The 26,601-nt window shown below is 40.0% G+C and overlaps 5 protein-coding genes across 9 annotated transcripts; 1 reads left to right on the forward strand and 4 right to left on the reverse strand.

Moving 5' to 3' along the window:
* Window positions 1-7,051: 7,051 nt before the first annotated feature.
* Window positions 7,052-10,405, reverse strand: LOC106942102 (zinc finger and SCAN domain-containing protein 32-like). The gene is made up of 3 exons (XM_015025286.1): window positions 9,634-10,405; window positions 8,933-9,036; window positions 7,052-8,791 (listed from the first exon to the last, which is right to left on the reverse strand). Exons 1-3 carry the CDS (start codon window positions 9,908-9,910, stop codon window positions 7,844-7,846), a joined length of 1,329 nt encoding a protein of 442 aa, XP_014880772.1. The 5' UTR covers window positions 9,911-10,405; the 3' UTR covers window positions 7,052-7,843.
* A 149-nt stretch (window positions 10,406-10,554) lies between these two features.
* Window positions 10,555-15,028, reverse strand: LOC106942112 (zinc finger protein 184-like). Of its 3 annotated transcripts, none has more exons than XM_015025295.1 (5): window positions 14,875-15,028; window positions 13,445-13,809; window positions 13,168-13,319; window positions 12,721-12,778; window positions 10,555-12,273 (listed from the first exon to the last, which is right to left on the reverse strand). In XM_015025295.1, the coding sequence occupies exons 2-5, from the start codon at window positions 13,752-13,754 to the stop codon at window positions 11,456-11,458; spliced, it is 1,338 nt and encodes a 445-aa protein (XP_014880781.1). In that variant the 5' UTR covers window positions 13,755-13,809; window positions 14,875-15,028; the 3' UTR covers window positions 10,555-11,455. The 3 variants fall into 3 exon arrangements, with proteins under 3 accessions (XP_014880781.1, XP_014880792.1, XP_014880786.1); XM_015025306.1 differs by having other exon boundaries at window positions 13,252-13,319; window positions 14,875-15,027; XM_015025300.1 differs by having other exon boundaries at window positions 13,195-13,319; window positions 14,875-15,027.
* Window positions 15,029-16,136: 1,108 nt separating this feature from the next.
* mif (macrophage migration inhibitory factor) lies at window positions 16,137-17,248 on the reverse strand. The gene is made up of 3 exons (XM_015025319.1): window positions 17,050-17,248; window positions 16,517-16,689; window positions 16,137-16,430 (listed from the first exon to the last, which is right to left on the reverse strand). Exons 1-3 carry the CDS (start codon window positions 17,155-17,157, stop codon window positions 16,364-16,366), a joined length of 348 nt encoding a protein of 115 aa, XP_014880805.1. The 5' UTR covers window positions 17,158-17,248; the 3' UTR covers window positions 16,137-16,363.
* A 936-nt stretch (window positions 17,249-18,184) lies between these two features.
* Window positions 18,185-23,794, forward strand: LOC106942138 (zinc finger protein 629). 3 transcript variants are annotated; one of them, XM_015025348.1, is made up of 5 exons: window positions 18,185-18,720; window positions 18,800-19,122; window positions 20,047-20,342; window positions 21,879-21,990; window positions 22,106-23,794. In XM_015025348.1, exons 2-5 carry the CDS (start codon window positions 18,822-18,824, stop codon window positions 23,125-23,127), a joined length of 1,731 nt encoding a protein of 576 aa, XP_014880834.1. In that variant the 5' UTR covers window positions 18,185-18,720; window positions 18,800-18,821; the 3' UTR covers window positions 23,128-23,794. The 3 variants fall into 3 exon arrangements, with proteins under 3 accessions (XP_014880834.1, XP_014880825.1, XP_014880817.1); XM_015025339.1 differs by having other exon boundaries at window positions 18,185-18,393; XM_015025331.1 differs by lacking the exons at window positions 18,185-18,720; window positions 18,800-19,122 and having other exon boundaries at window positions 19,501-20,342.
* Window positions 23,795-25,128: 1,334 nt separating this feature from the next.
* LOC106941922 (endonuclease domain-containing 1 protein-like) lies at window positions 25,129-26,388 on the reverse strand. The gene is made up of 2 exons (XM_015025077.1): window positions 26,044-26,388; window positions 25,129-25,844 (listed from the first exon to the last, which is right to left on the reverse strand). The coding sequence occupies exons 1-2, from the start codon at window positions 26,326-26,328 to the stop codon at window positions 25,254-25,256; spliced, it is 876 nt and encodes a 291-aa protein (XP_014880563.1). The 5' UTR covers window positions 26,329-26,388; the 3' UTR covers window positions 25,129-25,253.
* Window positions 26,389-26,601: the final 213 nt, after the last annotated feature.

Here is a 26,601-nt window from a genome sequence, read left to right on the forward strand (position 1 = left end):
GTACTGTGCTCATCTGCTAGCTGGAAGATCAAATCTCAATTATGGCAGAGGTAATTTAATACATAAAACAATTTAAAACGTCTTTTTTTTTTCTTTTGTTTTGTTCTTCTGAAATACTGAGGTACTGTATTGCTGACCTTCTGGTGCATGACTATGGGATGACATTAAGAGTTACATTGCTGCGAAGCAACATTATAGGATGACTTTATTCATGCTTAAGTTATTTTGAAAAGAATAATGAAGTAGGATATCACCAATCAGCATTGCAGCTCAAAACAACAATCAAAAAGGCAATATTAACAAAGTAATGCATATTCAATTTAGATTCAAAGCCAGGCATTTTTTGTAAAATACAGTGATGAATATATTAAATGTGTTTTTTTTCCTGTACAATGTTTTTGATATATTTTTTAAATAAATTTGTTACTTATTCAAAAAAAAAAAAAAATATATATATATATATATATATATATATATATATATATATATATATATATATATATTATATATATATATATATATATATATGTATCTCCTTCTGAATAAGTGTTTCTGAACGGTAGACCAAGTGCAGACACATCAGAAAAGTTGGAGGCCAATACAATTATTACGTTCAATCAACTATTTTTGTCTGTTTTTTCCTCTTTTTCTGATTTAATTTATCAAATTTGTCCCTAATTGGTGTTTACCTTGGTGCTTGCTCAGAGATTGGATCCCAGAGCAGTCATTCACCCATTCACGCACACATTTACATGCATGGTTTAAGGTTATCGCTCTAACTCCTCCTTGACTTCTTAATAATTCCTCTAAGAGTATAATCTCAATCATCGGCCGTTTATGTGGCAGCTTCGCTGTACAGTAAAGCCTCGTCAGCTTGTCCTTGTTAACCCGTCATGACCCTGACGGGGCCTTCCCGCGTGGCTACAGTCTGTCACCTGCTGAGACTGAGTCGTTCGTGCGTGAACACTTGGCCACGCTCCGTTTTGTTACCATGGCGACAGCAAGCGTGACCACCCACAGACCCGTCCCAGACTTGGACCCTTCACTCTGCGTCGCATCGGACCCGCTTTTGTGCCCTCACACCAGCTTCTTCAGGACAGATGGTGGAAGGCTGTGGTGAGATTTAACAAGAACGTTCAACGCAAATCTGTGGCTGAGGAGACAGAAAGGATTATTCCTATCATACTCTGAACATGTTGAAAATACATGTTCTGACCAGACACCACCAGCTTGGATAAAAATATATATTCATATAGTAGTATTAAATATATCGCTTAGTTCCTCATTCTCCATTAGGTGTTGTTTTTTATTTTTTATTTCATACATTATTCTCATTTTGAAGATTTTATCTAAAACAACTAAAGTCCTGAGAGTCTAAACTTAAATCTAAACTAAAATTAAACGTGACTTTTAAAGCTACTGTCCTTTTTAGATGTCAAAATTATTTCAGTAGACATTTCGACGCAAAAATCTCCTAGAAATTAAAAAAACTTTACAAATTATCGTCACAGTAAAAAAATCTAACTGAAAACATAATTGCTCAAATGTGTTTTTTTTTCTTTCAAGTGAATAAACGAGCAAACTTTTAGTTGTGCTGAATTATTTTTGCAAAGAAAGCAAGAGAAATACTAAATGTTGCATTTTGTGGCTATACGATTTAATTGTATTAATTTCTCTAGATTTTTAAATTTTATTGTTGTCTAGAGATGAAAATATTCTTTTAAAAAAATCAGAGCTATACTGTGCATGTAATTTAGAAATTCATAAGTTGTTTTAAGGTAAATTTTGCTCCAAAACCTCCTGATATAAACATTTTTAGTTAGTCATTTATTTCACTTTATGCTAACATGGGATCAGGATTTTATGTTTAAGCATCTTTGCTAAAAACATAATTCTGCAAGTAGTTATTAACAAAAACCTACAACCCTGAATTTAATTGGTGTATTATATAGGTTTTAACATTTTGTTTTGTTGTACTTTAACTTCTATGAGAGTTTTACATTTAATTTCAATTAGCTGCAATTTTTTTCCCATCACAGCAACGTGGTTCTGAAATTGTTCAACAATTTTTAAGACAAAAGTCAAGACTGAAGATATAAATCCTTTCTGTATCATTTCCTACACTTTATCGTACAAACAACAAATACAGATAGACGCATTGAGATGTGATAAACTCACAGTAACAATTTTATGAGGTTTGTCCAGGACAACATAGCTGTGGTTTCAGGCATCCAATCTGAATTGAAATTGCTTCCTTTGTGCAAAGTTCATAGAGATTTATTTGCAATTTATTTATTTATTTTTGTCTATCCGTTCATAAAAATGAGATGAAAAGTGAGCAGCCTCACATATGACCTTAAGATACAGTAATATTTCTAGAGCAGTATTTATATCCTGTGGATTCAGCCATGTGTTATCAGTTTCTCTTCCTACATCTTCACCTTGTGCAACACAGAGCGAACGCCAGGCAGTCGCTGAACCAGATAAATTGACTTAATGCTCCATAAAGGGCGGAATGGCAGACTCCATCATGATTCAGGCCTACAACTCGTCAACATGATAATGATCACCCTCATTTATCAGAGGCAATAAGCTGCGTCCAATCAGACGCAGCATCGCATGCGTCTGCCTCTGTTGACCCGCTGCCTCTCTCCCGTCCCACCCCCCACTTCACCATGCAGACGCATGGTTTCTTAGCAACCCACAAGCAGCCTATGGAGAACACCGACTCAAACGTGCCATATCTCATGCACACACACACACACACACACGCGCGCGCGCGTTCGGAAATCTGAGGGAGGAGGATAACATGTTTCCACTCTGCCCTCAGCCAACTAAATATACAACCAAATACAAATACTCAATCTACCTGCCTCCATGAAGCCAATCGGTTCTGCTATCAGCTGTGCATCTACTCAACATAATCTGTTAAATGAAACTTTACTATCGCACTTAATCATTGACAATTTCTGAATGATCACCAATATTTAAAGCCCAGCAACCATAAAATCTGCACTTTCCAAAAGGCTGAAAGCATTACGAGATGGAAGCTAAAAGCTCTGTAGCCTCCATGCAGTCTGACACTATTAGCACATTAAGGGAGAGCTTAAATACAGTCAGCAGACGATGGATCAACCAGTGCCCTGAGCGGGAGACAGGACCATAATTCCCCTAAAGGGTGAGGGAGGGGTGGCTTTGGTACTTTAATAGCAACTTGCATGAAACCACAGACCCTGGAGAGAGGTGGGACTGGCTGGATAATAATGAACAACCTTTGGGCAGCTCTAAATCCCATACAGCCTCCACCCACGCACACGTTTGCACAGAAAAAATAACATCTATTTGCAACCGCTGTATGCATAAAAGGCATTAAAGTGTCTGGGGAAAAAAAAAAAAAAAAAAAAAAAAAAAAGCCGCGGAGAAAAAAATCTATGTAACATGCATATGACATGTTTAGGGGTTCACTGGGTGTCAAGGGGATCATTTCAGCCTCAGCAGCTTATGATAGGGTGATGGAGTGAGTACTTTAGCTGAAAGCAGGGGAACGAGAGAAGGATGAATGTGGTGTTTTCTTCTGGAAAGTTGCAGTAAAACTGCAGCCTGCAGAGGAAGATAAACATATGCAATGCGAGGGTCATTTAGAGAAATACTGCCTTGCACAAGTATTCATTTCCTTATTATAACCACAACCTTCACTGTATGTTATTAGGATTTTTACGTGACACACAAACACAAGTAGCGCATAATTATAATGTGGAAGAATACTTGGTTTCTATTATGGCTGCAACTAAAGATCATTTCAGTAATTTATTATTCTGACAACTTGTCAAATAAAAAAAATTGGCACCTTCAGGAGAGCTGTTATTTAACCACTTAAACCTTTTTATATAAAATATTAGAAATACATTTACAAAATGCAAATAAGCAATTAATTTTTAAATAAGAAAATAGACATTTTATTGTGCAAAATTAAGCAATTTCTTTTCCATTCTTTTAGTGAATGCTCTAACAGTTGCAGCAAAGGATGCATCTGCAGCTTAAAAAACGAACTAACATGTGAAAAGCTCAACTTTTTCTGCTGGGCTTAGTGCAGTGAAGGGTTGACTTATAACTCATTATTTTTGTATAAATTGACCAATAATTGATAGCAAAATACGCTTAATAGGATTTTTTTTTATTTACACAAGTTGAACTAGTCGAAGTTTGTTTTTATCTTAAATGCAAGATGCATTTACTTTTGTACAGTTTTACAGTGTTGTTCTTTCAGAAAAATTTTTTTAGTCTATAAACTCCAGTTAATTTATTGATTACTAAATTAGTTGACAAATATTGCCATTCACTGTGATTAATCAATTCAATCCCAGTTCCTTGTAGAGTTTTACAAATAAAAAGCAGAAAAGCATGATGTGCTTTTGTATTCAGACCCCTTCCTCTGGTGCCCCAAAATAAAATCCAATGCAAAATATTCCAGCTGTGCGTAATTTAGTCTGATCACAATTCCAGCTGTTCTACAAAGGTAAACCTTCTCAAGTCTTTAAAGATTTCTCTCCATTTGGCATTTCATATGGTTTGTAAATCTTATAAAGCAATCACACATCTGGCAGTCCAGCTTGGTCCACGGGTATTTGTTGCCCTTTTCCTCTTTAGGTAAAGCTGCTTTGAACAGATTTACGATTACACACAACTAAATACAAACAAAATAAATACTGCATGGAATGGATGCTATCTGAATACAGACACAAAACATTTCGAGACTCAAATCCGTGCACAGATTAATGCCTCTATCTGGCCTCATGCTTTCAAATAGCACATAAATACAGCACTGAAAGTGTGTGTGTGTCTTTATGTGTGCATTTTGAAGGTCTATAAGAACCTCCAGCTTTACCCAGTGAGGATTCAATCCGCCCACATCAACAGCAGACAGCAAACCTTTATCCGAGTCAAATTTATAAATGTTAAGCCTTTCAAGTGAGGCACGCTGACATTAATATTCGAATCTCTCTGTCGTGTTGCACGGCCTCTTCCGGCTCTGTGTTCTCAATATATGTCCAGTCTTTCTGACTGAGGCAGAGAGAGAGACCTGCACACAAACACAGGTGACCTTTAAGGGGGAGGGGAGGTCACTGCATGTTGTGTTTCTGTGAGCAGTCCATGGACTCAGCAGCTTGGGGAGTACATGCTCAGAGCCTGGGCCAGACTTCCCTCTGCAGTGTGTGAAAGGCAAGAGGGAGAGATAGGGACAAATATCCCATCAGCCCCCACTCAGCCCACACGCTCAGTGCATGTTTAGGTCTATGAAGAAGGAAAAAAAGACATACATACACCAAGTCAATGTTACTAAAACTGAGGTCTTCTGGACAATAAAAGAGCTAGAAGTTGATAAAAAAAAGTGCAATCCAACATATCTTGATCACTTCATCTAAATCCCATTTTTGTGGCTTTGTTTTTTAACAAAATATTTTCTGGAATTACAACTAAAATACATGAAAAATGTATTTTTCCATTTTTCATGGAAATCCTAACATCAGAAGACACTCAAAGACTAATAAAAATAAAGTGTTTATTGGACATCTCTCATGTGTGAAGGATTTAAAATATTTTTAAAAAATCAATACAAGAAACAGAAGAAAATTTGTAAGTTTCACATACTTATATATGAAGAAGAAAATAGCTAAAACATGTTCTAATAAATTAGGTTTTGTGCAGGTATAAAATTAAATGTAGATTTTTCTGAACATTCATACGATGTATTACAGGACGGGCACCATCATGACACACGATCATGCATCGGGGAAAAAGATGCGACAAAAATGTAGGACAAAACAAGGTAAAACATGCTGAGAACATCAAAACCTGTCAGCGCACATTTCTCTAGACCTTTGTATTTGCACTGCCCCCTGGTGGCTGGCATAAAACAGTGCAACAAACTTACATGTTTATTTCTTCACAATTACAAGCCAGGATGTAAAAGATTAACTTTTTATAAAGGAAACAAAAAAGTCATCTTTAACATTATATTTGCCACAATAAAGCATTTCACAGCCGAGTCAAATTATAAATAAACTTGATAAGAAGTACATACAGTTAGCTTTGAAGAGACAAAAAAAAGCTTCAAACTAAGAATACTTTCATTTAGCAGCCAAACAATCTGCTTTTTAAACCACATTTGTAAAATAAAACCTTGCAGTAAATATTGTTTAGTCAGCTTAAGTAACAGAAAAACTTTTTTACCGTTGAGAAAATCCTGAACGATTCTGACTTTACTAATAAGCTTGTTTATGAAATGAGCCGTCTGATTATTGGAGAAAGTAGGAGGAAAAAAAAGCGCAGAAAGCTAAAATAAAAGACCTGTGAAGTAAACAAGCAGTAGCAAAAACATAAAAACCAAGAGCCAAAATTTTTGACCAGACATAAAAACTGGAGGAAATTAGATTTTTAAAATTTCAACAGTATTGATATGCTTTAGTATTGAAGAAGAAAAATAAGACTACATTCAATCCAAGGTAAGCACTGACAAAGAGCAATTACATTTACAGTAATATTTAAGATACGATAAACAATACAGCATTGTTTGACATTTTTTAAGTTTAATCCTCGAAAGGAATTAAATCGTTATAAAAGATAAGTGAGTGCAAAGGAGGACCAGTTGTTTGTTTATGTCGTTTCTATTTCCACTACTTAATCTACCAGTTTCATACAGGATGTTCAGGAAACAGGAAATATTGTGTCGTATCACTTTTAACTACATGCTGAACAAACGTCCTTTACTGCACAACTCTGTATATTCATCCATGGAGGCAAGACAGACAAGTTCTAGTCAATCTGAATAAATACTTAATTATATTCAAGATTTATGAGTCATATATTGGATTTCTATCCATTATATGATCCACAAATACATTCATATTGTAGATTATTTACGTAAAGAGTGAATTTTTCAATTGTTTTCTATCAATTTGGATGATTACTACTGACAGCCAAGGAAAACCCTACATTTAGTTTCTCTGAAGACTATAAATGAAGCCATTAAACATGTTTTTTTTTTTCCAATACAGAAATGTCAAAGTATATACATAGACGTTTGCATGAGTCACTGGATCAATGCAGTGGGTTTGGAGGCCATCAGGCTGCTGTTTTTGCTGACACTTTTTCTTTCCACCTAACTTTCCACTAATATGTTTGGATATTAGTGTTTTTATTGCTCTCTTTTAATTGTCTGAATTTTTTTTTTTTTTGAGGAAGTTAATTTTGGGTTTTTATTAGCCATAAACTATGGAAGGAAATTAATGCCGCTAAAAAAAAAAAAAAGTTCTGATTTTGATCTCAAAATTTCCATAATCCTCTTGTGTAACAAGCCAAAATAATAAAATCTAACAGAAAACGATGCTTGAACTATATCACTCTTTGTGCAATAAGTCTATATAGTGTTTGAGTGCCCCAGTACTAAATGGAAATCCTGAAATAAATGCAATTTTGATGATATTTTAATTTTTTTAGATGTAGCTGCAGCATATATAAAACATTATTTGATCGTTTCTTCAGTTCAAATAAAGAGTGCGTTCAGAAATGGTCAACTTTGAAAAGGAAAAGACACAGCGATATAGTCACATTTTGCTTGTTTTACTTCCACAGTTATGTTCAGACTATTATAATCATTCATTCACATCAATTACACTGAACAAAATCTATTTTACCTAAAACAGACTGACTCAGAATTAGACATAATCATCTACATAAAAAATATAGAAGCACGAATAAGACCAAAAAGCTTCAATTGTTCCAAACTGCTGCCAAGGTGCTGAATAATAACTTAATGTAGGTATTTTTCCTACTTGTGTTGCTTTTAAATAGGACTCTGGCCTATGTCAGGCTCCGGCTGACCGTCAGAGTAGTACGGATCCCCTTGATGGACTCTGTGATTGTGCACCCTCAGGTTTCCTCTGTGGGCAAATCTTTTCCCACACTCGACGCAAGCAAAGGGCCTCTTTCCCATGTGAACGTCTCGCTGGTGGGCTCTCAGGTTGCCGCTACGGGCGAAGCGTTTACCGCACTGAGCGCAGCCGAAGGGACGCTCGCCCGTATGCGTGCGAGTGTGAACGGTGAGCTCTGACGGCGTGAGGAAGCTCTTGTCGCAGAACTGACAGGGATGCAGTCTGACTCCAGTGTGCCGTAGAAGGTGCCTGCGCTGATGGGAAGGGTAGGTGAAACACTTGGTGCAGTAGGGGCAGGAGTAAGGGCGTCCGCCGCCTCCACTGGGAGTTACAGGATGACTGTGAGTGTTGGTCTGTCGTGCTGCGAGCAACTGGGAGTTGGACTGCAGTCGCAGAGGATCTCTGGTAGTAAAATTAGCGACTCGCCGTGTGTGGTTGATGTGGCCTCTTGCACCTCTGTCGTCTCTTGTTTGCCATGATTCACCAGACGAGGCTGGAGTGAGATCTGTCTGAGCCTCCTTTACTCCCGGACTCTGATCCGAGTTCTGGTTCTCAGACTCCTGGTCCAGATAAGCAAACGAGGCGTCGTCGCCTTCGTTGCTGGTCTCGTCTGATCTAAAACCGCGCTGGAAGGAAGACGCGTCATTGCCGATGCTGCTGCCGGCTGCAGCGGAGCAGTCAGTGCCGTCTGCCTGCAGCTGGTCCAGACCTGACGCAGCACCTCGAGTGGCGTTCAGTCCAGGTAACCACTCACCTGCTGGAAGTAGACTGGATTCAGACTTGGGAGAGAAGTGGTCAGGATGGGAGATGCACACATTTCCATTTTGGGCTTGGACTGCAGGAGAGTGTAATCTAAGATGCTGTTCATAAAAAAAGAGGTAAAAGAAATCTGTAAGGACCGCAATATTAAACAAAAACAAGATTTGAATGAGTAAATACATATTTTAGCTAAATCACTGGGTAGATTGTGTGGGTCACGGAGAAGAAGTAAAACATCTCACCTCATGCTTTACGGCAGCTCCTTCCTGACCTGTGACCTCTTCCTTCAGCAAGCAGAGTACTTCCTCTGCTTCCGATGGACATGGATCCTTCCCCACACTCAGTGCTATGCAAAGAGAACAGATTAGTGCAAACTCTGGTCTTAGTTGTACACCCGTTTTACTGTATTTACAAAGAATTTCAACAAAAAATACAAAAAAAGAAAAACGAGTATTCTTATCAGGGATAAAATAATATACAACACTAAGAGCTACAGTTCTTTCAATGTTATTTTTTTTTATTTTTACTGTTCTGTAGGGTACCAACTAAAAGATTAAATTATGAGTATTTCTGAACGCTTTCTATGCAGAATGTCACTCCTTTCAACATTGACCCTTTACCCGAGTACAGGGTTGTCCAACTCAAGTTATCAAGCCAATGTTCTGCATGCAACACAGTTAAAATAATGGCCAAATTATGCCCTCAGCTTGTCAAGTTCGGTTAAAGTGTGCTGAACTAAGAAAACATCTAAAACACGCTAAACTGCAGCTCTTGAGGAGTGGAGTTGGAGACCACTGTATTAGTCCACTCAGTGTTAGGAAACATGTCACTTCAAGTTTGCCAACAATAATTTTGAAACAAGGTCAATTATAGTTTATATAACTTACATTATTTAAACCGCCTAACTTTAGACTGTGGTTATATTTCTAGGTTTTTGTAATACCTGATCCTGTCGGGATCTGTTGCCTCAGGCTGCTCTCTCTGTCTCCTGATGACAGCTCTCCCTCCTCGGTGCCTCCACCCTTAGCTTTGTGCCTCCTCTCCACCTTCTCCAGCCTGCAGCGGAGCACGGAGATCTCCTCGGCTTTCTGCGCCAGCTCCGCCTGCTGTTCGCACAGGCTGCTCTCGAAGATCTTGGCGATCTCGCACACGGCGGCAGCAAGCAGAGAGTCCATGACGGTAGCCAGCTGAGCGTGAAAAGCGCTCCTCACAGACTCCATGCTCCTTTTGTTATGATTAAACCCGACTTAATGTCTGAGACTGACCGACACACCCCTGGGAGCTTCCAGAAAACAACACGACATGCTGCCTGAGATACTGTCAGGATACAATTTGGAGTTAATGACAAGAGCCTGCTAAAGTGTTGGATATTTTCGACCGTAATTTAGTAAAAAAAAAAAAAAAACCTTTAAAAGAGACAGGAAAGTCCCTGCTTCGCTTTCTCGTTATCTCTGAATAACATGTAAACAACGACCCAACGAAGCTAGCATTGCATCCTTTAAGCTAGCACTTGCATTTAATGTATAAACACTACATTAAAAAGAAAAACAGATTAATAGACAATGCGGTTGTAATTTACTGGCCAGTAACTTTCCGTTGACTAGAATAAAATAAGTATGGCAGCCTCACTTTCAAGGAAAAAAATCGCACGATTTATGTAGCAGGTCGGCACCTGTGAAGAGATGTTGCAAATCTCGCGATAAGATGAGAAATCACGTCCTGCAGACGTGCAGGTAAGGCATGTGCAACGCAGCTCAATCTCTTAATCTTCAACTAAAAGACTAATCCAACTATTTTAGATTTCAAATATAAATTTATCCCATATTAATTCTATTGGGGAAGAACAAGTCAGCGTTCAAAACAGTAGCAGTGAAAAACTACAAAGTTTGCTTTATTTCAGAACAACAGCATGAAATTAAAATCAAATAAAGGGACATCAGGAAGCATTTTAAAACTCCATTAAATAAAGGTATTTTTTACTGTCAAATTCAATACTGTCAACATTTAAGTAAAATAATTAAATATTATTCTTAAATGTTAAAAATGAACAAAAACTAAACAAGATTGCTAAGCTCAAATCAATCCTGAAGAGTAAACCCATTTTTAAAAATTAAATCTGTTGAACCAATGTAATTGACACCAGAGAGCTGTAATGATCCAGCTTTCAAGAACATCATATAATAAAGTTGTGAAGTACCCAAGATGTATCAAATGCAAACAAATACTTGGGAGAGACTGGACCTTCGTATTTATTAAAACAACAACAAGCAAACAGAGAAAAAAAAAAGCACATTTTTGGCTTGGATCATATTTCTCACAAAGTGATGAAGCACTTTTGACTTACTCGACGATCACCTAGCAAGTTTATAGTTTCCCTCTCTTAAGAGTTTTCACTTTCTGAGGATACATCTGCCTTCGTCAGTCTAATTTTAGTCAGAGAAAACAAGACGTTGAGGTGACTACTTGCTTTTGGTGGACGAAACCCGTCTCGTCTTATACTCTTACCTGTGATTTGAGGGAAAAAAAACAAAAACAAAAAACAAAGCTACTTTGGCTTCTTGTTTTGACTGAAATGGTTTTAAGAAATACAATATTTGGAGCTGTTCGTTTCCAATTCTGAAGTAAAACTAAAAGCACAGTGGGTGTAAATTACGGCTTTCAGCGAGGACAGCCGCTATTCCTGTTGCAGTCTTCCTGCCCTTCTTCTTACGCACTCAGGCTGGTAAAAAAACAAAACGTACATCACTCATCACCCTCAGTGGCCTTCATTCTTGCATTTTCTCACCGCGTTTTAATCCTCCATCTTCGTCAACATCTTCTAAGGGCTCAGTCCATCCCAGGTCTCCATTTTGGTTGCTGACCTGCATGAGACTTTTGTGCTTCTTCTCGTGTACGTCGAATTCCTTTTTCTCATCAAGGATCTCTTGACATACGGGCGAAGTTTGCATCTTCTCGCTGTGACACATTTTGTGTCGTCTAAATTTTTTTCTGGAGTTAGTCTTGTAGCTGCACTTTTTGCATGAGAACTTTCGGGTGGAGGGGTTTTTTTTGTCTGCAGAAGACTGCGTGATTTCCTTTATCCCGATCCCCTCTGCTTTGCTGGAGTCGAGTGCTTTTTTTTTTACGGGAGTCTTGTTCCCTTGTAGTCTGTATTTTTCTTTCATCGACTTCTTGTACTCTGCACAAACTCTCTTATGGTATTTCACATCATTTTGGAAGCAGAAGGCCTTCAGGCAGCCTTTGCACTTCTTCTGGAAACGCTCATGTGCACGCATGCCTTTTTTTGTGTTCAACACCTTGTAGCAAGTCTTGCAAATGTATTTGGATTTCCTCTGATTTTTCTCTTCGTTCTTTAGCGAATCTTCTTCGTCTTTCTTCTCTTTTTTGTCATTGTCTGTTAAAGTTTCCTCACTCGTTCGTCTTTTCCGAAGCCGGTCCAAACCGCTGAGGTCGCAGTAGTCCTTGCTGAGACCATGGAGTAATTTGTTGAGGTCGCCACTTATTTTCGGGTGCCGAGCTGCTCGATTACTGCCTGGTTTACTTTCGTCTTGGCTCGGGTTTGGCTTTTCATTCATGGCAGAGACTGGGAGGAGCAGACAGACAAATGGAGAATGTCATTTGACTCTGTGATTTGAGACCTTTGAACTTATGTGTTGTGAGACAAAATAGTTTAGCAACAACAAAGCAAAAAAAGGGCAAGTAATTTTGACAGTGAGGTGAGAAACAGGAAAATGTACATTAACCGCCCTCAGCCCCCATGTTAACATTTACAGTAATTCACTATTTTCAGAAGAAGGATTAATCAAAATGTGACATAATGGGAACTATTACGCCAATTAATCTATAGAATCTTAGATTTTTGTCTGTTTGAAGGTTTTTCCATATTTATGTAAAACAGGAAACACCTGTTTCAACCTTGTAGAGAAACCCTGATCATTTTTATGAAAGTGTCTATAAAAGAGCCAAAAATGAACACAAAGCATCCTGAAGGCATCAGAGAATGGCCAAAATGATCCATAACACAACTTACTTCTTTTTGATCTCCTGCCGACTGGAGATTTCTGTACGTTGATGACATTGTTGTTCTCCTAAAAATCGAAAAATAAAGATATACAAGTTACATCTCTAAAATGTTGTAAAAAAAAAAATAAATACCTCAAAAGAAAAAGAGTGAAGAAAACGAAAGGCTTAACAAGGATCAAACAATCAGATTAAGTCTCAGATCTGGCACCAACATCCATCCTGGGCTCACTGGTTTTCACTTCTACTTTACTTCTGGATTTCATCATTAGTTAAGCTGTCTGACAGAAATCTGTCCAGGGTCACACTGAAAGATCGCCCAGTGGCCTCTTAAGCAACAAGCCCACTGTGGGATGTGGCACCATAACAATTAGCTCATATCAGCAGGTTACAGATCTGATCGCTTCCTCCTCCCCCCCACCGCAGTTTGTGTTATTGAACAACCATTCGCCATCACCTGAACTTCCCAGATCCATCTACACACCTCGTGCTTAACAAGAGGAACAGGAAACAGGCGTATGGAAAACTGGCGCAGTCTTACGCTGGGACAACCCTCCTCTTGTCTGTTCGACGTATCACAGCCCAGTGGAGCACACCAGTCATCAGGCACTGCGCACAAACAGACACACTAAGCATGTTTAACCCCACAGTAGTAAGATGTGGAGTTATGTTCCTTACACAGCTTTCTAATACAGCAGCGTATTACTTGAAATCAAATAAACAACCCACTATACCTTCAACATCAATCTCAGGAACTGTGATAGGCTGTTCTGGGGCAACTGGAACAACTTTTGGCTTTGATTGGGTTTCAGTCGTCTCTGCTCTTCTCTGACTGCTCATCTCAAAGTCTTTAAGCTTTATCTCTGCAGCTTGTAGCTTTATTTTGAGTTGAGCAATCTCTTCTCCCTTCTGCGCCATCTCCATCTTATGGTTATACAGTGCGCTTTCTAAGATCCTCATGACTTCAAACACGGCCGTCCTCAAAACGGAGTCCATCGTTGTGGTCAGCTGGACCCGGACGCCTCGCATCAGACTGTCAGACATGATGGACGACGACCTGCAGCAGCTCCTTCAGAGCGAGCGAGACGTTGCCGAAGTCCTTATTGGTTAAACACAAGAGAAACATGATCAGATTACAGTCGTCAACAAAACACACGCTGTTTTCCACCTATGATAAAATCACGCTTTGCATGCCAACAAAAAAGTTTTAATTTTATACTTTTAGCTCCATGTACCAGGATTAAGTACAGGAAGATGCCATTTTACAAAAGGGTTATTTATCATAAGGCAATATCCAATTTCACACACAATACTGAATCCGCATATTTAGTTTTAAAGAAGTTTGTTTTCCAAAATTAAGCGAAATATTCATTTAATTTTTAATAAAAAACTTAGGTTTTGCTGTCATTTCATGAGTCTAACTATTGATACCTTTAGAGAATGTGGTCTATATCATTGAGTAAATTAACAAACAAATCCGGTAGGTCGTTGTCAGTGCAACAAAGTTATGGTCATATAATCTTACTAAGATAATATGCTAGTAATAACGTTTTTCGCTTATAAAACTTTAGATTTCACTTTAAGATTTTTATCTGTAGATTTTGCATTAGTTTTAGGTCTGCTTTTATTCACTAAAACAATAATAAAATACCCCAACGCACGTATGCAGCGTACTTCAGATGATAAAATGTATTTAAAATAACACTTGTTAATGAGAGGCACCAGACTCGCATGGTGAGTAACCCACCATGTTGACCAGTCAACAAGCCGTGTTGACTAAAAAGGCTTCTGATCAGAAATCGGATATTGTTATAACATCAGCAGTAAAAAGTAAGAGCCACTGGTTACTTTGCCAAGCTAATGAGGAAGTGATATCCGGTGATATCCTCATCCGCCATTTTCCCCTCACAATCCCCGACAAGAATGTAAAGCATTTCGTGATTTACTCCATTAGTTTTCTTCGACTCGTAAACGCCTCATATCAATGCTACCGCAATGCTACAAGATAAACTTCATATGCTGACAATCTGACACGCCTAGCGACGTGGCCTAGGGAGAAGAGACCTAGCCTTAGCGTATTCCTGATAGCTATCAAAGTAACACCACAAGCATTCAAGAAACAGTATCTGGACACCAGCTGCATTTGAGATCAACCTTGGCTCACCTGGGAGATGGTTTTTTTTTATTACTAAAACGGAGAGAACGTATGGAAAGTCACGGTACCACAAACCAAATGGACTTTTCCCGCCGACTATCGCAATGACGCCGTAGCTCTGGTCTCTGTAGTTCACAGAGCCATAAGGTACCTTGCGATTGGTTAATGTGTTACCATTAACCAATCACAGCATCTTACATTGCAGACGCATCCGTTGCTGCATTTAATGTACATCGTAATTCATCATTTCAACCCATGAAAAGCCGGTTAGACACATTGCAGAGGTACAAACCTTAAGAAAAATTCCTACATGTTTTTTTTTTTTACGTAACTAAAGATAAGTTCTAAAGAGTTCTACAAATGTTACCTTATCGTTAAACATGTTAACAAAAGATCAAAAATTGTATGATAATTACTTCCTATCCTATCCAAGATCTAACATAAAACATGTGGTAATTTAGATTAAGAATTTAAAATTCAACATGTGTTAAATATATATTCATGCGACTGCTTTCTTTTAATTTTGCTAATTGGAAACTTTAAAATGCAGCATTTCTAAACAGGCATTTCTCCCTTATACTTTTTAAAATTATTTTTATATGCTTACTCTTCCTGCTAGACAAATTTAGAAATGCAAATGTTCAATGAACACAGAATATTCACATCTAATAACCCATTCAATAATCGTACAAGAAACAAGTGCAATGCAGTTTTGCAATGAAAAGGTCTTGGATCATCTTTAGAGATTTGTTTTTGCAACCGTTTTCCATTTAGTTATGTCAAATTACAAAATAGATAATTAAAATAAACTTCCTAATGTTTCATATAAAACAGTTAAAAATTTCATTCATTATTAGGGAACAAATTATGGAAAAAATTATACAGAAATTGCATTCCAATCTTTGTCTCTTCAAAGTTTTAAATATAGAAAATGTATTTAGAGTAAATATTACGATATGGTTTGTATTTATAATCAACCTAAGTGTATACATGTTAATATATACTTAGCTTTATGCACAATTAGTTTAAATTACTACATTTATCATGTATGGCTTAGTCCTTTATTTTAACCGTGGAATTTAGTATGTTTGCATATATTTTTTGTCTGAATTTTTAATCTGTGATGTATGCCTATTTTTTCATCTCAACAGTACTTTTTGTTGGTGTTCTTCTCTTATTGTGATTCTACAGTGTCTGTGTTGTGCCAAAAAAGATTAAACTAGCTTAAACACATTAACTTTTTGCAAGTAATAAGACAACCAAAGACAACATGGCTTCATCCATGACCTACAGGATTTTTATTTATTTATTTTTGAATGGAAAAGGAATAGTGCAAAGCAAAAGGATCAGGTTAAGTGCTTCTTGGACAAGCTCCACAGTATTCTGACTGTTCTAGTCTGTACCTCTGACTGCCTTTATTATCCATTGCATCGCTTTTGACTATGTAAAGTAGGAAAAAGCTGGAATGATCTTCTGTTTTAGAAAGTTGACCTCCATGTCAGCCAAAGGTAGTATTGTTCCAGCCCACATTGGCTGCATCCATGTCCACAAAGTTAATGTAAATCCTGAGACAGACACAGGGAGAAACAAGTTAACAAGAGCTGATCTCAGCGTTACATGTCACATGAAGCAGCCGTTGTGTATTCATTACCTGTCAGGCGCTATGCTCAGGTGTTTGTTTAGCAGTCCGCACAGCAGTTTTGAATACTGCTTGTTGTGAGAGCCGCCGATCTTGCCGATGCTGTGGAGGGAACAGAGGGCGCAGGGGTCTCCCTTTCCTCCAAACATCATCATTTGGTCAGGGTTGATGTGCACAGCAATGTACTGGTAGATGTAAGACAAATGCAAAACAGGAAGAAAAAAAGAAAAAATCCAGTCAGATACAAAAAAGTTAACTTGTTAAAAGATTAGGATATCTATTTTGGTCCCGTTGACGTCTTTGTACTTTTACTTTATTAAAGTTGCCACAAATAAATCGTCCTCTTAGGTTTATTATTCATCAACGCTCAGTACAGGCCATGTTTACGTAGTTTCACAAGGATCTGCTCTCATAGCAGATTAAATGCAACTGTATTTCAGTAAATTTGAAACATGAAATGATCATAACAGCACAAATAAAACTGATCCATATGAACAACACGAGGTCCACATTGATTCTGCAGAACCGAGTGACCCCAGGCCTACCTGCACGGGTTTGCCTATCGCCTTGGCCAGGTCCTCCGTGGCTTCGGACAGCAGAGCCGCAGGGACGTCGCTTTTAGCCACGTTGGTGTTCACCACGAGCATCGGCATGATTATTGTCGCGTATTTTCTCCACTGCTGGGGCTGCTGCAGATGTGTCCCTCTCCTTCTGCTCACACAAGGAAGAAGAGAAGAGAATTTCCTCTTTCTCTTTTGTAGTTTCGGCCGGCAACAACGTCAGAAATCGTTCATAGCGCCTCCTATCATCCTGGAAGACCTATCACTCCAAGAGGGTGTGACGTGAACGTATTTCGGTTCATTCTGGTGTTTGTCTTGCATAATTTATTTATTGTTGTAAAAATGTTTATATGATGGAGCGGACAAAAATAAATATTTTAAACAGATCCTTGAAAATAGACGACAAATAAACTAACCAACTAATTTCATACTCTCTCAATAATCTCCAAATATAACAGAACAAAATTGTTTTTAATCTTGAACGTTTGCTACAAAGTCACAGCAAGAGGATGTTCATATGCCTTGGTTTTCGCAGACTTTCATTCAAAAAGTTAATCTGTTTGTCACTGCAAGCATTTACATTTATTTTCACATTTACCTACCTTTAAAATTATAAAATTGTAATATAATTTTAATTGCTTAATATGTTTGTTTTCATTCTTTCTACACTTATTGCCTTTAAAATCGAGAACAAGACGATTATTTTTGCGTGGCTCCAACGTGTTCGTTATCTATTTTAGGCAAGATGCCAGGTTAAGTTCAATAAATATTCTATTTAACCATCTGGGTGGGTTGTCGAGTCAATTTAAGAAACTTTACCCATAATGTCCCGATTTTCAATTTAACAGTTAGTTAGTTAGTTAGTTAGTTAGTTAGTTAGTTAGTTAGTTAGTTAGTTAGTTAGTTAGTTAGTTAGTTAGTCTGGTGCGTCATATAGAATTAAAGACTAAGTAAATAATAAGAAACCCGTGTTTGTGCCTGATTTTATAATAAATTATAATAATTTATAATAAATGGACACCAACTGTCCTGCAATTAAAAGCATTTCAGCACAAATTGAGGATGAGCATTTTTAAGTTGCGCCTGAACGTCATAGTAGAGTAATTACGGTAGTGGGCAGGCATCATAAGCAGTGCTGAGGGAGCCGAGGAGGAAAACAGTGTCAGCAGCAGCAGCAGGAGGCAGGGAGACGGAGAGGGCTGAAGTTGGATTGCGCTTCCTTTTGTAACCGCTTCTCATGACTTACTCGCCTAGTGAAACCTGTAAAACCACACTGTGTGTTTTAATTTTACGTCTGCTAAGTTAAAACTTGGGTATCGTCTGCAGAAGGTGCGTATGAAGAGCTAAACTAGCCTTGATGCTAGCAATGGAAACCCTCCTGCGTTCCACTTAAACATTCTGACATGTTAGAGAGTTTACTAACAAGCGAAATTGACGAAGATTTTTCGTTTGGTGTGAATTAAACTGATATATCACCGTGGTTACGGTTATAAAGGGCTGAATGGAGGGGCTATAGTGTAATTAAATTGCTACAGGTGTGGTAAGTACATATATACTGAGTCCTCTGAGATTGAACAGTTGATTAAAATATAGCAGCAGCTAGCTAACTTAAATTAACGGCTACCGAGGTGATTCCCTACATCTGTAATCGATTAGGTATGATCAACTTCCAGGATCCAGTTTGTAAACCTTTGTTAACGCAGTCATCAGTTAATTAATGCCGAGTGTTGATCAGATCCACAGCTCGCCGAGTCAAGATGATGGAGGAGTCGGTGAGCGCCTTTGAGACGCATCTGACGGCCGTCATGGATAGCCTGATCCGCGCGTCGGTGTGCGAGATCAGCAAGCTCTTCCAGGAGACCGTGAACGACTATCTGGTGGAGCTGTCCCTCAACAGGAAGGAGAACGAGGCTCTCAAGCTGCGGCTCAAGCTCACCGAGAGCAAGCTGAGGACGGAGCGCAAGTACGGGATGGGCTGGGCGGCCAGCCGCCGCAACGCCGGCCCGAATGCAGGCGAGGAGGTGGGAGGGCGGCTGAAGCGGAAAGTTGACGTTGCCCGTAAGTATTTTGATGTGAGTGGTTGAAGACTTTACCACAGTGACTCGCATGTCTGTTATTTCCATCAAAGATGTATCTGCATTTGTGTGTTTTAAGTGGGGGGGGGAAAAGCTTTAATCTTGCTCTGCAGACACTGACACTCTTGTTTTGTTGGAAACCATCTGGCTAGAGCTGATCTCTCTCCCTTCCTCCTCCGCCTCCTCTTCATGATCTTTCCCTCCATCCTTCGCCTCCCCCTCTCCTCTCCTCTCTTTGCACTGCATTCTGGCCCTCCCACTCCTCTTTCCTTCTGCGCCCTCCCTTCCTGCCTTGCTCCTCTCCTTCTGTCTCCCCCCTCCCATTCCTGCTCCTCCTTCCGCTCTCCTCCCCCCATCTCCTCCTCCTGCTCTGTTTCTTTCCTTGATCACGTTACACACACACACACACACACACACACACACACACACACACATATATACTCCCCCGCCTCCTTTCCTCTCCTGCTTCTCTCTCCACCGCCCTCCATAATTACACACTCAACTTCTCTTCTCTTTTTTTTTCCACTTTTCATCCTCTCCTTCAACATGTCACCTCCTTCTCAACAACTCCGCTTCGTCCTCTCCTCTGTCATTTCTGTCACATGTTTTTTTTTTTTTTCCGCTCCTTCCCACTCTCCTGTGTGTCCTTCTACGCCCCCTCTCCTCACTTGTTCATCATGCTTACTCCTCCCCCTGGTTGATTTCTTCTCTCCTTCACCCCAACCTCTGTTTGATTCCTTTCCCCATCTTCCTCCTCCACGTCTTTCCCCTCGTCTCTCCTTCATCCTTCATTTTTTGCCTTCCAATCATCTCCTCCCACTCGTCTCTCTCCCCCTCATATTTCATCGTCTGTCTCCCTGTGCCCTCTGTCTCCACACCTTCCTCTGCTGCCCTCCCCTCTCTGCAGGAGGCAAGCTGAAAAAGGTCCCAGCAGCGGTCCACGGCAAAGGATGGCCTGGAGGTGTGTGGGAGGAAGGAGGAGGAGGAGGAGGAGGAGTAGGAGGTGGTGATGGGGGAGGAGGAGCTGGAGGGGCTTTAGGCTTAGTAATGGGAGCAGGAGGAAGAGGGGGGAAGGAGGCCAGGGAGGCGTACCTCGTCCAGTTCCCCCGGGATGAGGAAGACGAGGGAGAGATGGAGGATGACGAGGACGGGGAGGGCAGCCTCAGCGGCGAGGGGGAGGAGAACGCCAACATCAAAGAGGAGGTGAGGGAGACGGGCTTTCTCGGCGGAGGAGTAGGAGGAGAAGGTGGCACAGCATCACCGTGTTGCTCGGCAGCTTCATGTAGACCGAGTAGGAATGTTGACGGAGAGATAATGAGGAGAGGTGATGAGAGGTTCGCTTGCATCTCTCCACCAACAAATCATAGCAGAGATGTTGGCGATAAAGAGAATGCTGTTGATTTGATTTTTTTTTTTTAAGCTGCTAGACTTCCCTCTTGAGTGGAAATCTTCAACTCTCAAGTACAGCAAAGCTTTTTATAATAATTCTGGCAGCAGTATGAAGCGTTTTGCTATGCAAACACATAACCAAGTGGTATGTTTTCATCTGAGCTTAGTCTTACAGTGTTGAGCAAAAAAAAAAAAAAATTCACCAAAGAGATAAAAATCCATCGCACAATCACGAACTGGCAGCTGATAAATGAAGAAGTTAGCATGGAATAGAGATGACATTTTAAGTGATGAATTTCCATTGCCTTATGTCACGACTACAAGCTTTTACATGACGCATGAATTAAGCTGCTCTGCTGCCCCTAAATAAAACCCAGTGGAACTGATTGCCTCTAGAGTTCATCCGCATGAAATAATATCATTGCCACGCTAAGATCTGAAAATTAATATAAAGAGAGGCTCTCCATCCAGTCTGACTGAGCAAGAGACAGTTTACAAGAAAAATGAACAAAGAGTGCAAAACCAAGACTGTGCTGCACTGTAATTACTGCAACAGGTGGATCTATAAAACACTGACACAAGGTAGGTGAATAAAAATCCATGCCACACTTTTCAGACTTTATTTTTATTTTTTTTTTATCCTCCTCTTTTCAGAAGGCCTGTACGTGTAAAGCTGATGCTTCTCCTGCTCTTAAATTTAGAAGCCATTTTATACTTGAATAATTAATTTTTCACTGTGTATTTCCACTAACAACCGTTTAAAAACAAACTGCATCACTACACCAATGACAGAAGTAGATGCTTATTGTGATGCTTGGTCTATTTCTCCTCTTCTCAGGGATGAACTTTTCTTGTTTTCTTTTTTAAATTATATGAAGTTGTTGCTCCCCAGAAACCATCCACTTTTCATTTTTGGTGTATTTCAGACTGTATGACATGAGTTTAAGGTTTGCTGTTATTTAGGTGAGTTAATTCTTCCAGTTTGTCTAATGCGTTCTGTCTCTTTCAAACCTCTGTTGATAAATTATGTCCTAAAGCAAATTTAACTAAACGGCAGCCATAGCTCGGCTTTCATCTGATCATTAAGAACAAGAATCAAAGCATATATTGTCTGTTAGTTGTAAACCCATTTATTTGTCTTGATTAATTGGGTTATATTGAAAATGTTTAAAAAACTGAACTGAAGTTAAAAAATAAAAAAGACAGAAATGAGATCTTCCATTTTGGTGTAGTTCCAAACAGCAGCACCGTATTTGATATTTCGACATTGTGAATGTTGAATGTGAACAATTTGATCTGATTTATAAACTCTCTCTCCATGACTCAGCTGTTTGCTTTCTAACTCTGCAGTTTTCTCAAACGGAGGGCTATCAGCCTGCGTCTCTGAGGCTCATAAAGGAGGCGTTGAAGATGAATCCGCCCAACCAGAACCTCCTCACTGGCTCCAAACCCCAGAGTGAAGGTAATGAGCCCAGGTCGCTCCGACTGAGGCAGGGCAAGATAGAAAATCTTAAAAGAAAGTGAAAATCATTCCTCACACAACCGCTCTTCTCCCTCGCTCTGTGTCTGTCCTGAAGGCCTTTCAGATTGCCCCTCAACTCTTCATCAGAAAGTAGAGGAAGAGGAGGACTGGGCCCTGAAACGCTCCGAACCGGCAGACGGGGGCATGACGATGGACGAGCTTCGAGGCCTGGAGTCTGCGCTGAGAGCTGAGAGAGGCCGTGAGCAGGCGTCCAGGTCGGCGTCACAGCGTGACGCAGAGGTGGTGCAAGGCAGCGAGAGGAGCGTGGCGCCGAAGTACATCGGACTGGACGGGCTGGAGCAGGAGGGAGAGCTGGATCCTCCGCCTCCTGCTCTGCAGAGGGAGGAAGCCGGAGTGAAGGACCCTGCGAGGGCTGGAGGCGTTGACGGAGCGGAGCTGAAGCTAGGCTGGTCGAAGAAGCTGAGAGAGGTCGACTGTGCTGCTGTAACGCCTGCAGAGGGCGCTGTGGAGCAGGCAGAGCCAGAACAGCTGCCCCATCCGTCCGCTCCTGGCAGCGTGGAGGAGAGCGGAGAGGAGGAGGGCGGAGGAGATCTGCTGCACTTCTGTCCACAGTGTGGAGGAGGCTTCACTTTGGAGGCGGAGCTAGACGAGCATCCCTGTCCACTAGGCGGCGCCCATTTGCAGGGCAGCGGAGAGGAGGTGGGCCTCTTCCCCTGCGCCCACTGTGGCAACACCTTCAGCCACGCCTGGGCCCTCAAGAACCACGAGTGCGCCTGCGCCGCCGAGCGGCCGCACTGCTGCGAGATCTGCGGGAAACGCTTCACGCACTCGCGCTCGCTGGAGCGCCATCACCTGGTGCACACGGGCGAGAGACCGCACCGCTGCCCGCAGTGTGGGCGCTGCTTCAGTCGCCTTGGCAACCTGGAGCGGCACCAGCGGATCCACACGGGGGAACGTCCATACGGCTGCGAGGCCTGCGGGAAGCGCTTCAGCCGCGTGGAGTATTTAAAGAGACATCAGCTGATACACAGCAGCGAGAAGACGCCGCTGCAGTGCTCCAACTGTGGGAGGAGCTTCTTTGACATCGAGCAGCTGAAGAACCATCAGTGCTTCTAGAAACGCCTCGTGAAGAACTGAGAAACTCTGGAGAAAGTTGAGGTTTACCACGGAGTATTGGGGTCATGCTAAGGAAAAAAAAAATTACACAAATAACACTTAAACAAATATTGTGAGAATAAAGTCATAATATTACGGGATATTTTGAGAATTAAGTTGTAACAATATGAGAATAAAGTTGGAATGTTATGGCTTTATTCTCGTATTGATTCCACTTGTACGACTTTATTCCCGTAACATTATTTATTCTCACAATACTGTGACTTTATTCTCACAATATTCTGACTTTATTCTTGTAATATTCATACTTTCTTAGCGTGCCCCTGGTACTCTGTCGTAGAAGTTAGCTGACGAATGTGACGATGGTTATCTTTGAGGTTACAAGTGCACATGTGGGTGATTTTTGCTGGCAAGAAATCAACACTAACACTCATTTTGTTCCAGGAAAAATAAAGCTTCTGCCATTTTCTGTGGAAACGTGTAAAACCTGAACTTATTTATGAGCAAGACTACATTGTGAATTTTTATTATTTTCTAGCAATAATTCACTTGTACTAAAGCCCCGTTCTCTTCCTACCAATACAACTGACAGTTTTGTAAGCTTTGTATTTTGTATCTTTGTGTTTTGCTCTCTGTTACAAAATTAAACATTTCGATTCATCCTAAACCATCGCACGCCTGGCTTTATTTTAAGGTTCATAATGAGATGATGAGGAGAGCCTGTAGAGGGCGCTGCATAGCCGGTAGAATCAAAAGCTGAAGTTCAGAAGCTGAGCTAGATGATATGAACACGTTTGTGCATTAGGTGGCGCCACTTTGTCTTTTCCTACTGCTCTCTGTGGCGACTTTTTTAGTCGAGAGTGTGCAGGGTGCCCCGGATGATTAACCAAAATAGGTGGTTTTCCTCGTTTTATGATAAAACCTTCATCTATTAAATTATGCTGCACTCTAATGTCACCACTTCATTTCCCTGCTTTATTGTTTATGTGAATTGCATGGCATAAAAATTAAAGAACCTAATTTTTTTTTATTGAAAAAAGTAAAAAGATAACTAATCCAAAAAGGTTAACAAACCTGAAATGAGTGTAAGCATCTGCGCTCAATTACTGCACAACTAAGCAACACATTTTCCTATATCACTTTTTTTTTATTTTCATCTGTTTAGGTGAGAAATGGCAAACAAACATTCCAATAAACATTTCTGACATTGAAAAAAATACTAGTAACCAAATACAGCCACTTTTCTTTTCAGTAGAGTCATAAGATCAGTTTCTTGATCTTATCAAGAAACTTTTTGCAACCAACAACCACAGCTTCCATTCTGTTCAGAGATGGACTATTTTCCTTCACGAGAAACATGAAGAAACTTATGTTTTATTCTTTCAAGTTCTAAGACATAAATTAAAGAATTTCAGATGTGTCTGCAGGTAAACACTTAAGTTGACATGACATAAAAAAAATAGTTGAAAACTACTATTGATGTTTGGAAAGAAAACATCCGTCCACATCCAGCAGTCATTAGACGAGAGGCCTGGCACACCATAGTCCACAACATTAACTTATTTACCTTATTTATTTGTTCATTTATTTTCTTATGCACACACAAAAGTTTGAAGCAACATGTGGGTTAAAAAATGTCAATCCATTTTCTCCTGTGAAATATCTGTTCGATGTGAGTTGCACTTTAAACTCTTTCAGCTTCTTCTCTTTTTTCTTTGTAATCCTTGTATCAATTTCAGATGATTTCTTCAGAGCATGGAGACAAAATTATGAAATCATAACCTTCTAGCTCCGTATCCATATGTGCAGCTTTGCAAGTAGCTTTGCACAAAATTTATTTTAAAAATCCACAGGGCTGGCAGATGGTATTAACAGGAATATAAATGAACTGAACTGAAAATGGAAGCTTGAATGCACCAAGTTTTATATTAGTATATTATATTGTAATTATTTTATAAATGACTGATTTTTGTTTTCATCAACTGAAATAAAGACTCCAGTTCATGCCAAGAAATGCTTTATTAAAAGTGTGTGAAAGATTACATTGAAAAATCAGCATCATTTTCCATCAGTAAAGATGCTCCACATATAACTTTTATTCTGGGATAACTGGAGCTTTTCACATGCTACTTAGCTCCACAGTGCCCATCAAACAGAGTTATGTTCATGTTAAGCTTCTTTTTCAGGATCGCCTCCAGTTCCTCTAAGGGCATCTCCCTAACATCATAGCCTGAATTTTTGGGACTTTTCTCCACCACGTCGTCTCCACTGTTGGGATCGTTTCTTCCCACAGCAGCATAAGTGGGGAAGTATTTTCCCTGATCCTTTCCAACGTTATTGTCGTTGCAGCAGTAAGCAGACCATATGTACTCAGGAATGAACACCCGGTCTTTGATTTTGTGCTCTCCTGACTGATAAGGGATGATCCCGGTAACTACATACAATTTATCTTTGCAGACATTTTTAAATCTGTCCGACAGATTCTGCTCAAACTTGTTCCACTCCTGGTTGTTGGAGATAGCTGCTTGAGGAACGATGTTTGTCAGGGTGAAAGTGGCCGTCCGATCATCCTTTGTCGCTTGGTGGCTGCTGGGGGCGAGATGGCCTCTGGTGAAGCCGGAGCGTATGTAGTCATTATTCACGGCCTGGCTCTCCTTCAAGTTTTGGTCTGGGTTTTTGATGTACTTCATACTTTTGTCACCTTTGCTGTTTGCCAGCTAAAATATACAGAAAGAAAGCGATAAGCAAAATTCATTTAATCATTACTTACACTGTTTATCAAAATAGCAAAAACGACCAAATGTTAATGGAATAAAAACATTAAAAACTACATGAGGCTTTTTCTAGTATAACATATTATTTTTAATTCCCAGCTATTTCCTGGGAATGAAAAACATTTTGGACATCAGGTCTTACCTGAGGCTCAATCATCCAATCAGGACGAGGTCTCTTCCCATCTGGACTGTGGAGTTTATAGGCAGAGTACAGCGGTGTCCGATACTTTATGTCGTACAGGGTGGCAAAGCGATAGGCGTTATGGTACAACTGGCAGATATGCCGATAATCTGATCCGGTGATGCCCTTGGGTGGTTCGTTTCTGTAGAAGAATTGGAGGCAATTGTTAAAGTTTGCAGCAACCTCGCCATAAACCAGGCCAGAAAAGCAGGTTAGGAGAAGAAACAGAGCTCCGTTCGGCAGCATCTTTCTTCCAGTCCTTTGGAGCAAGATAGCAGAGCTGCACTAAGTGTGAAGGAAAGGAAAATATGTGCAAGAGATGGAGAGCTCTTGGTTAAATACTACCTGAAAATAGAGGAAGTGGCTTGTGGCTTGATAAAACAGCGGTTGCAACATTTTCACATAATTTTTATGTAAAAATGGAAATGTATTAACATGTGTTATTCAGTCACATTTCTTGCAAAACGCACGTGGGCTTCTTCAACACGAGTAAAGCAGCAACACATGTTGAACTTTGCA

Source organism: Poecilia latipinna, unplaced genomic scaffold (genome assembly GCF_001443285.1).
Source record: "Poecilia latipinna isolate Pla-1442-1.1 unplaced genomic scaffold, P_latipinna-1.0 Scaffold95, whole genome shotgun sequence".
Taxonomy (NCBI): Eukaryota; Metazoa; Chordata; class Actinopteri; order Cyprinodontiformes; family Poeciliidae; genus Poecilia; species Poecilia latipinna.

Bases quoted from the DNA above. Each gene is read 5' to 3' on its own strand.
- LOC106942138 (XM_015025331.1), top strand. From the start codon at position 19,686: ATGTCACCTCCTTCTCAACAACTCCGCTTCGTCCTCTCCTCTGTCATT. The intron at 20,343-21,878 runs GTGAGGGAGACG...CTAACTCTGCAG, and splicing joins ACGCCAACATCAAAGAGGAG to TTTTCTCAAACGGAGGGCTA. The intron at 21,991-22,105 runs GTAATGAGCCCA...TCTGTCCTGAAG, and splicing joins CTCCAAACCCCAGAGTGAAG to GCCTTTCAGATTGCCCCTCA.
- LOC106942112 (XM_015025295.1), bottom strand. From the start codon at position 13,754: ATGTCTGACAGTCTGATGCGAGGCGTCCGGGTCCAGCTGACCACAACG. The intron at 12,779-13,167 runs GTGATGGCGAAT...TTCGATTTTTAG, and splicing joins GATGGATCTGGGAAGTTCAG to GAGAACAACAATGTCATCAA. The intron at 12,274-12,720 runs GTAAGTTGTGTT...TGCTCCTCCCAG, and splicing joins CGGCAGGAGATCAAAAAGAA to TCTCTGCCATGAATGAAAAG.
- mif (XM_015025319.1), bottom strand. From the start codon at position 17,157: ATGCCGATGCTCGTGGTGAACACCAACGTGGCTAAAAGCGACGTCCCT. The intron at 16,690-17,049 runs GTAGGCCTGGGG...TACATCTACCAG, and splicing joins CGATAGGCAAACCCGTGCAG to TACATTGCTGTGCACATCAA. The intron at 16,431-16,516 runs GTAATGAATACA...TGTCTGTCTCAG, and splicing joins CTGAGCATAGCGCCTGACAG to GATTTACATTAACTTTGTGG.
- LOC106941922 (XM_015025077.1), bottom strand. From the start codon at position 26,328: ATGCTGCCGAACGGAGCTCTGTTTCTTCTCCTAACCTGCTTTTCTGGC. The intron at 25,845-26,043 runs GTAAGACCTGAT...TGTATATTTTAG, and splicing joins ATTGGATGATTGAGCCTCAG to CTGGCAAACAGCAAAGGTGA.
- LOC106942102 (XM_015025286.1), bottom strand. From the start codon at position 9,910: ATGGAGTCTGTGAGGAGCGCTTTTCACGCTCAGCTGGCTACCGTCATG. The intron at 9,037-9,633 runs GTATTACAAAAA...CTCTTTGCATAG, and splicing joins ACAGATCCCGACAGGATCAG to CACTGAGTGTGGGGAAGGAT. The intron at 8,792-8,932 runs GTGAGATGTTTT...TTTTATGAACAG, and splicing joins GAGCTGCCGTAAAGCATGAG to CATCTTAGATTACACTCTCC.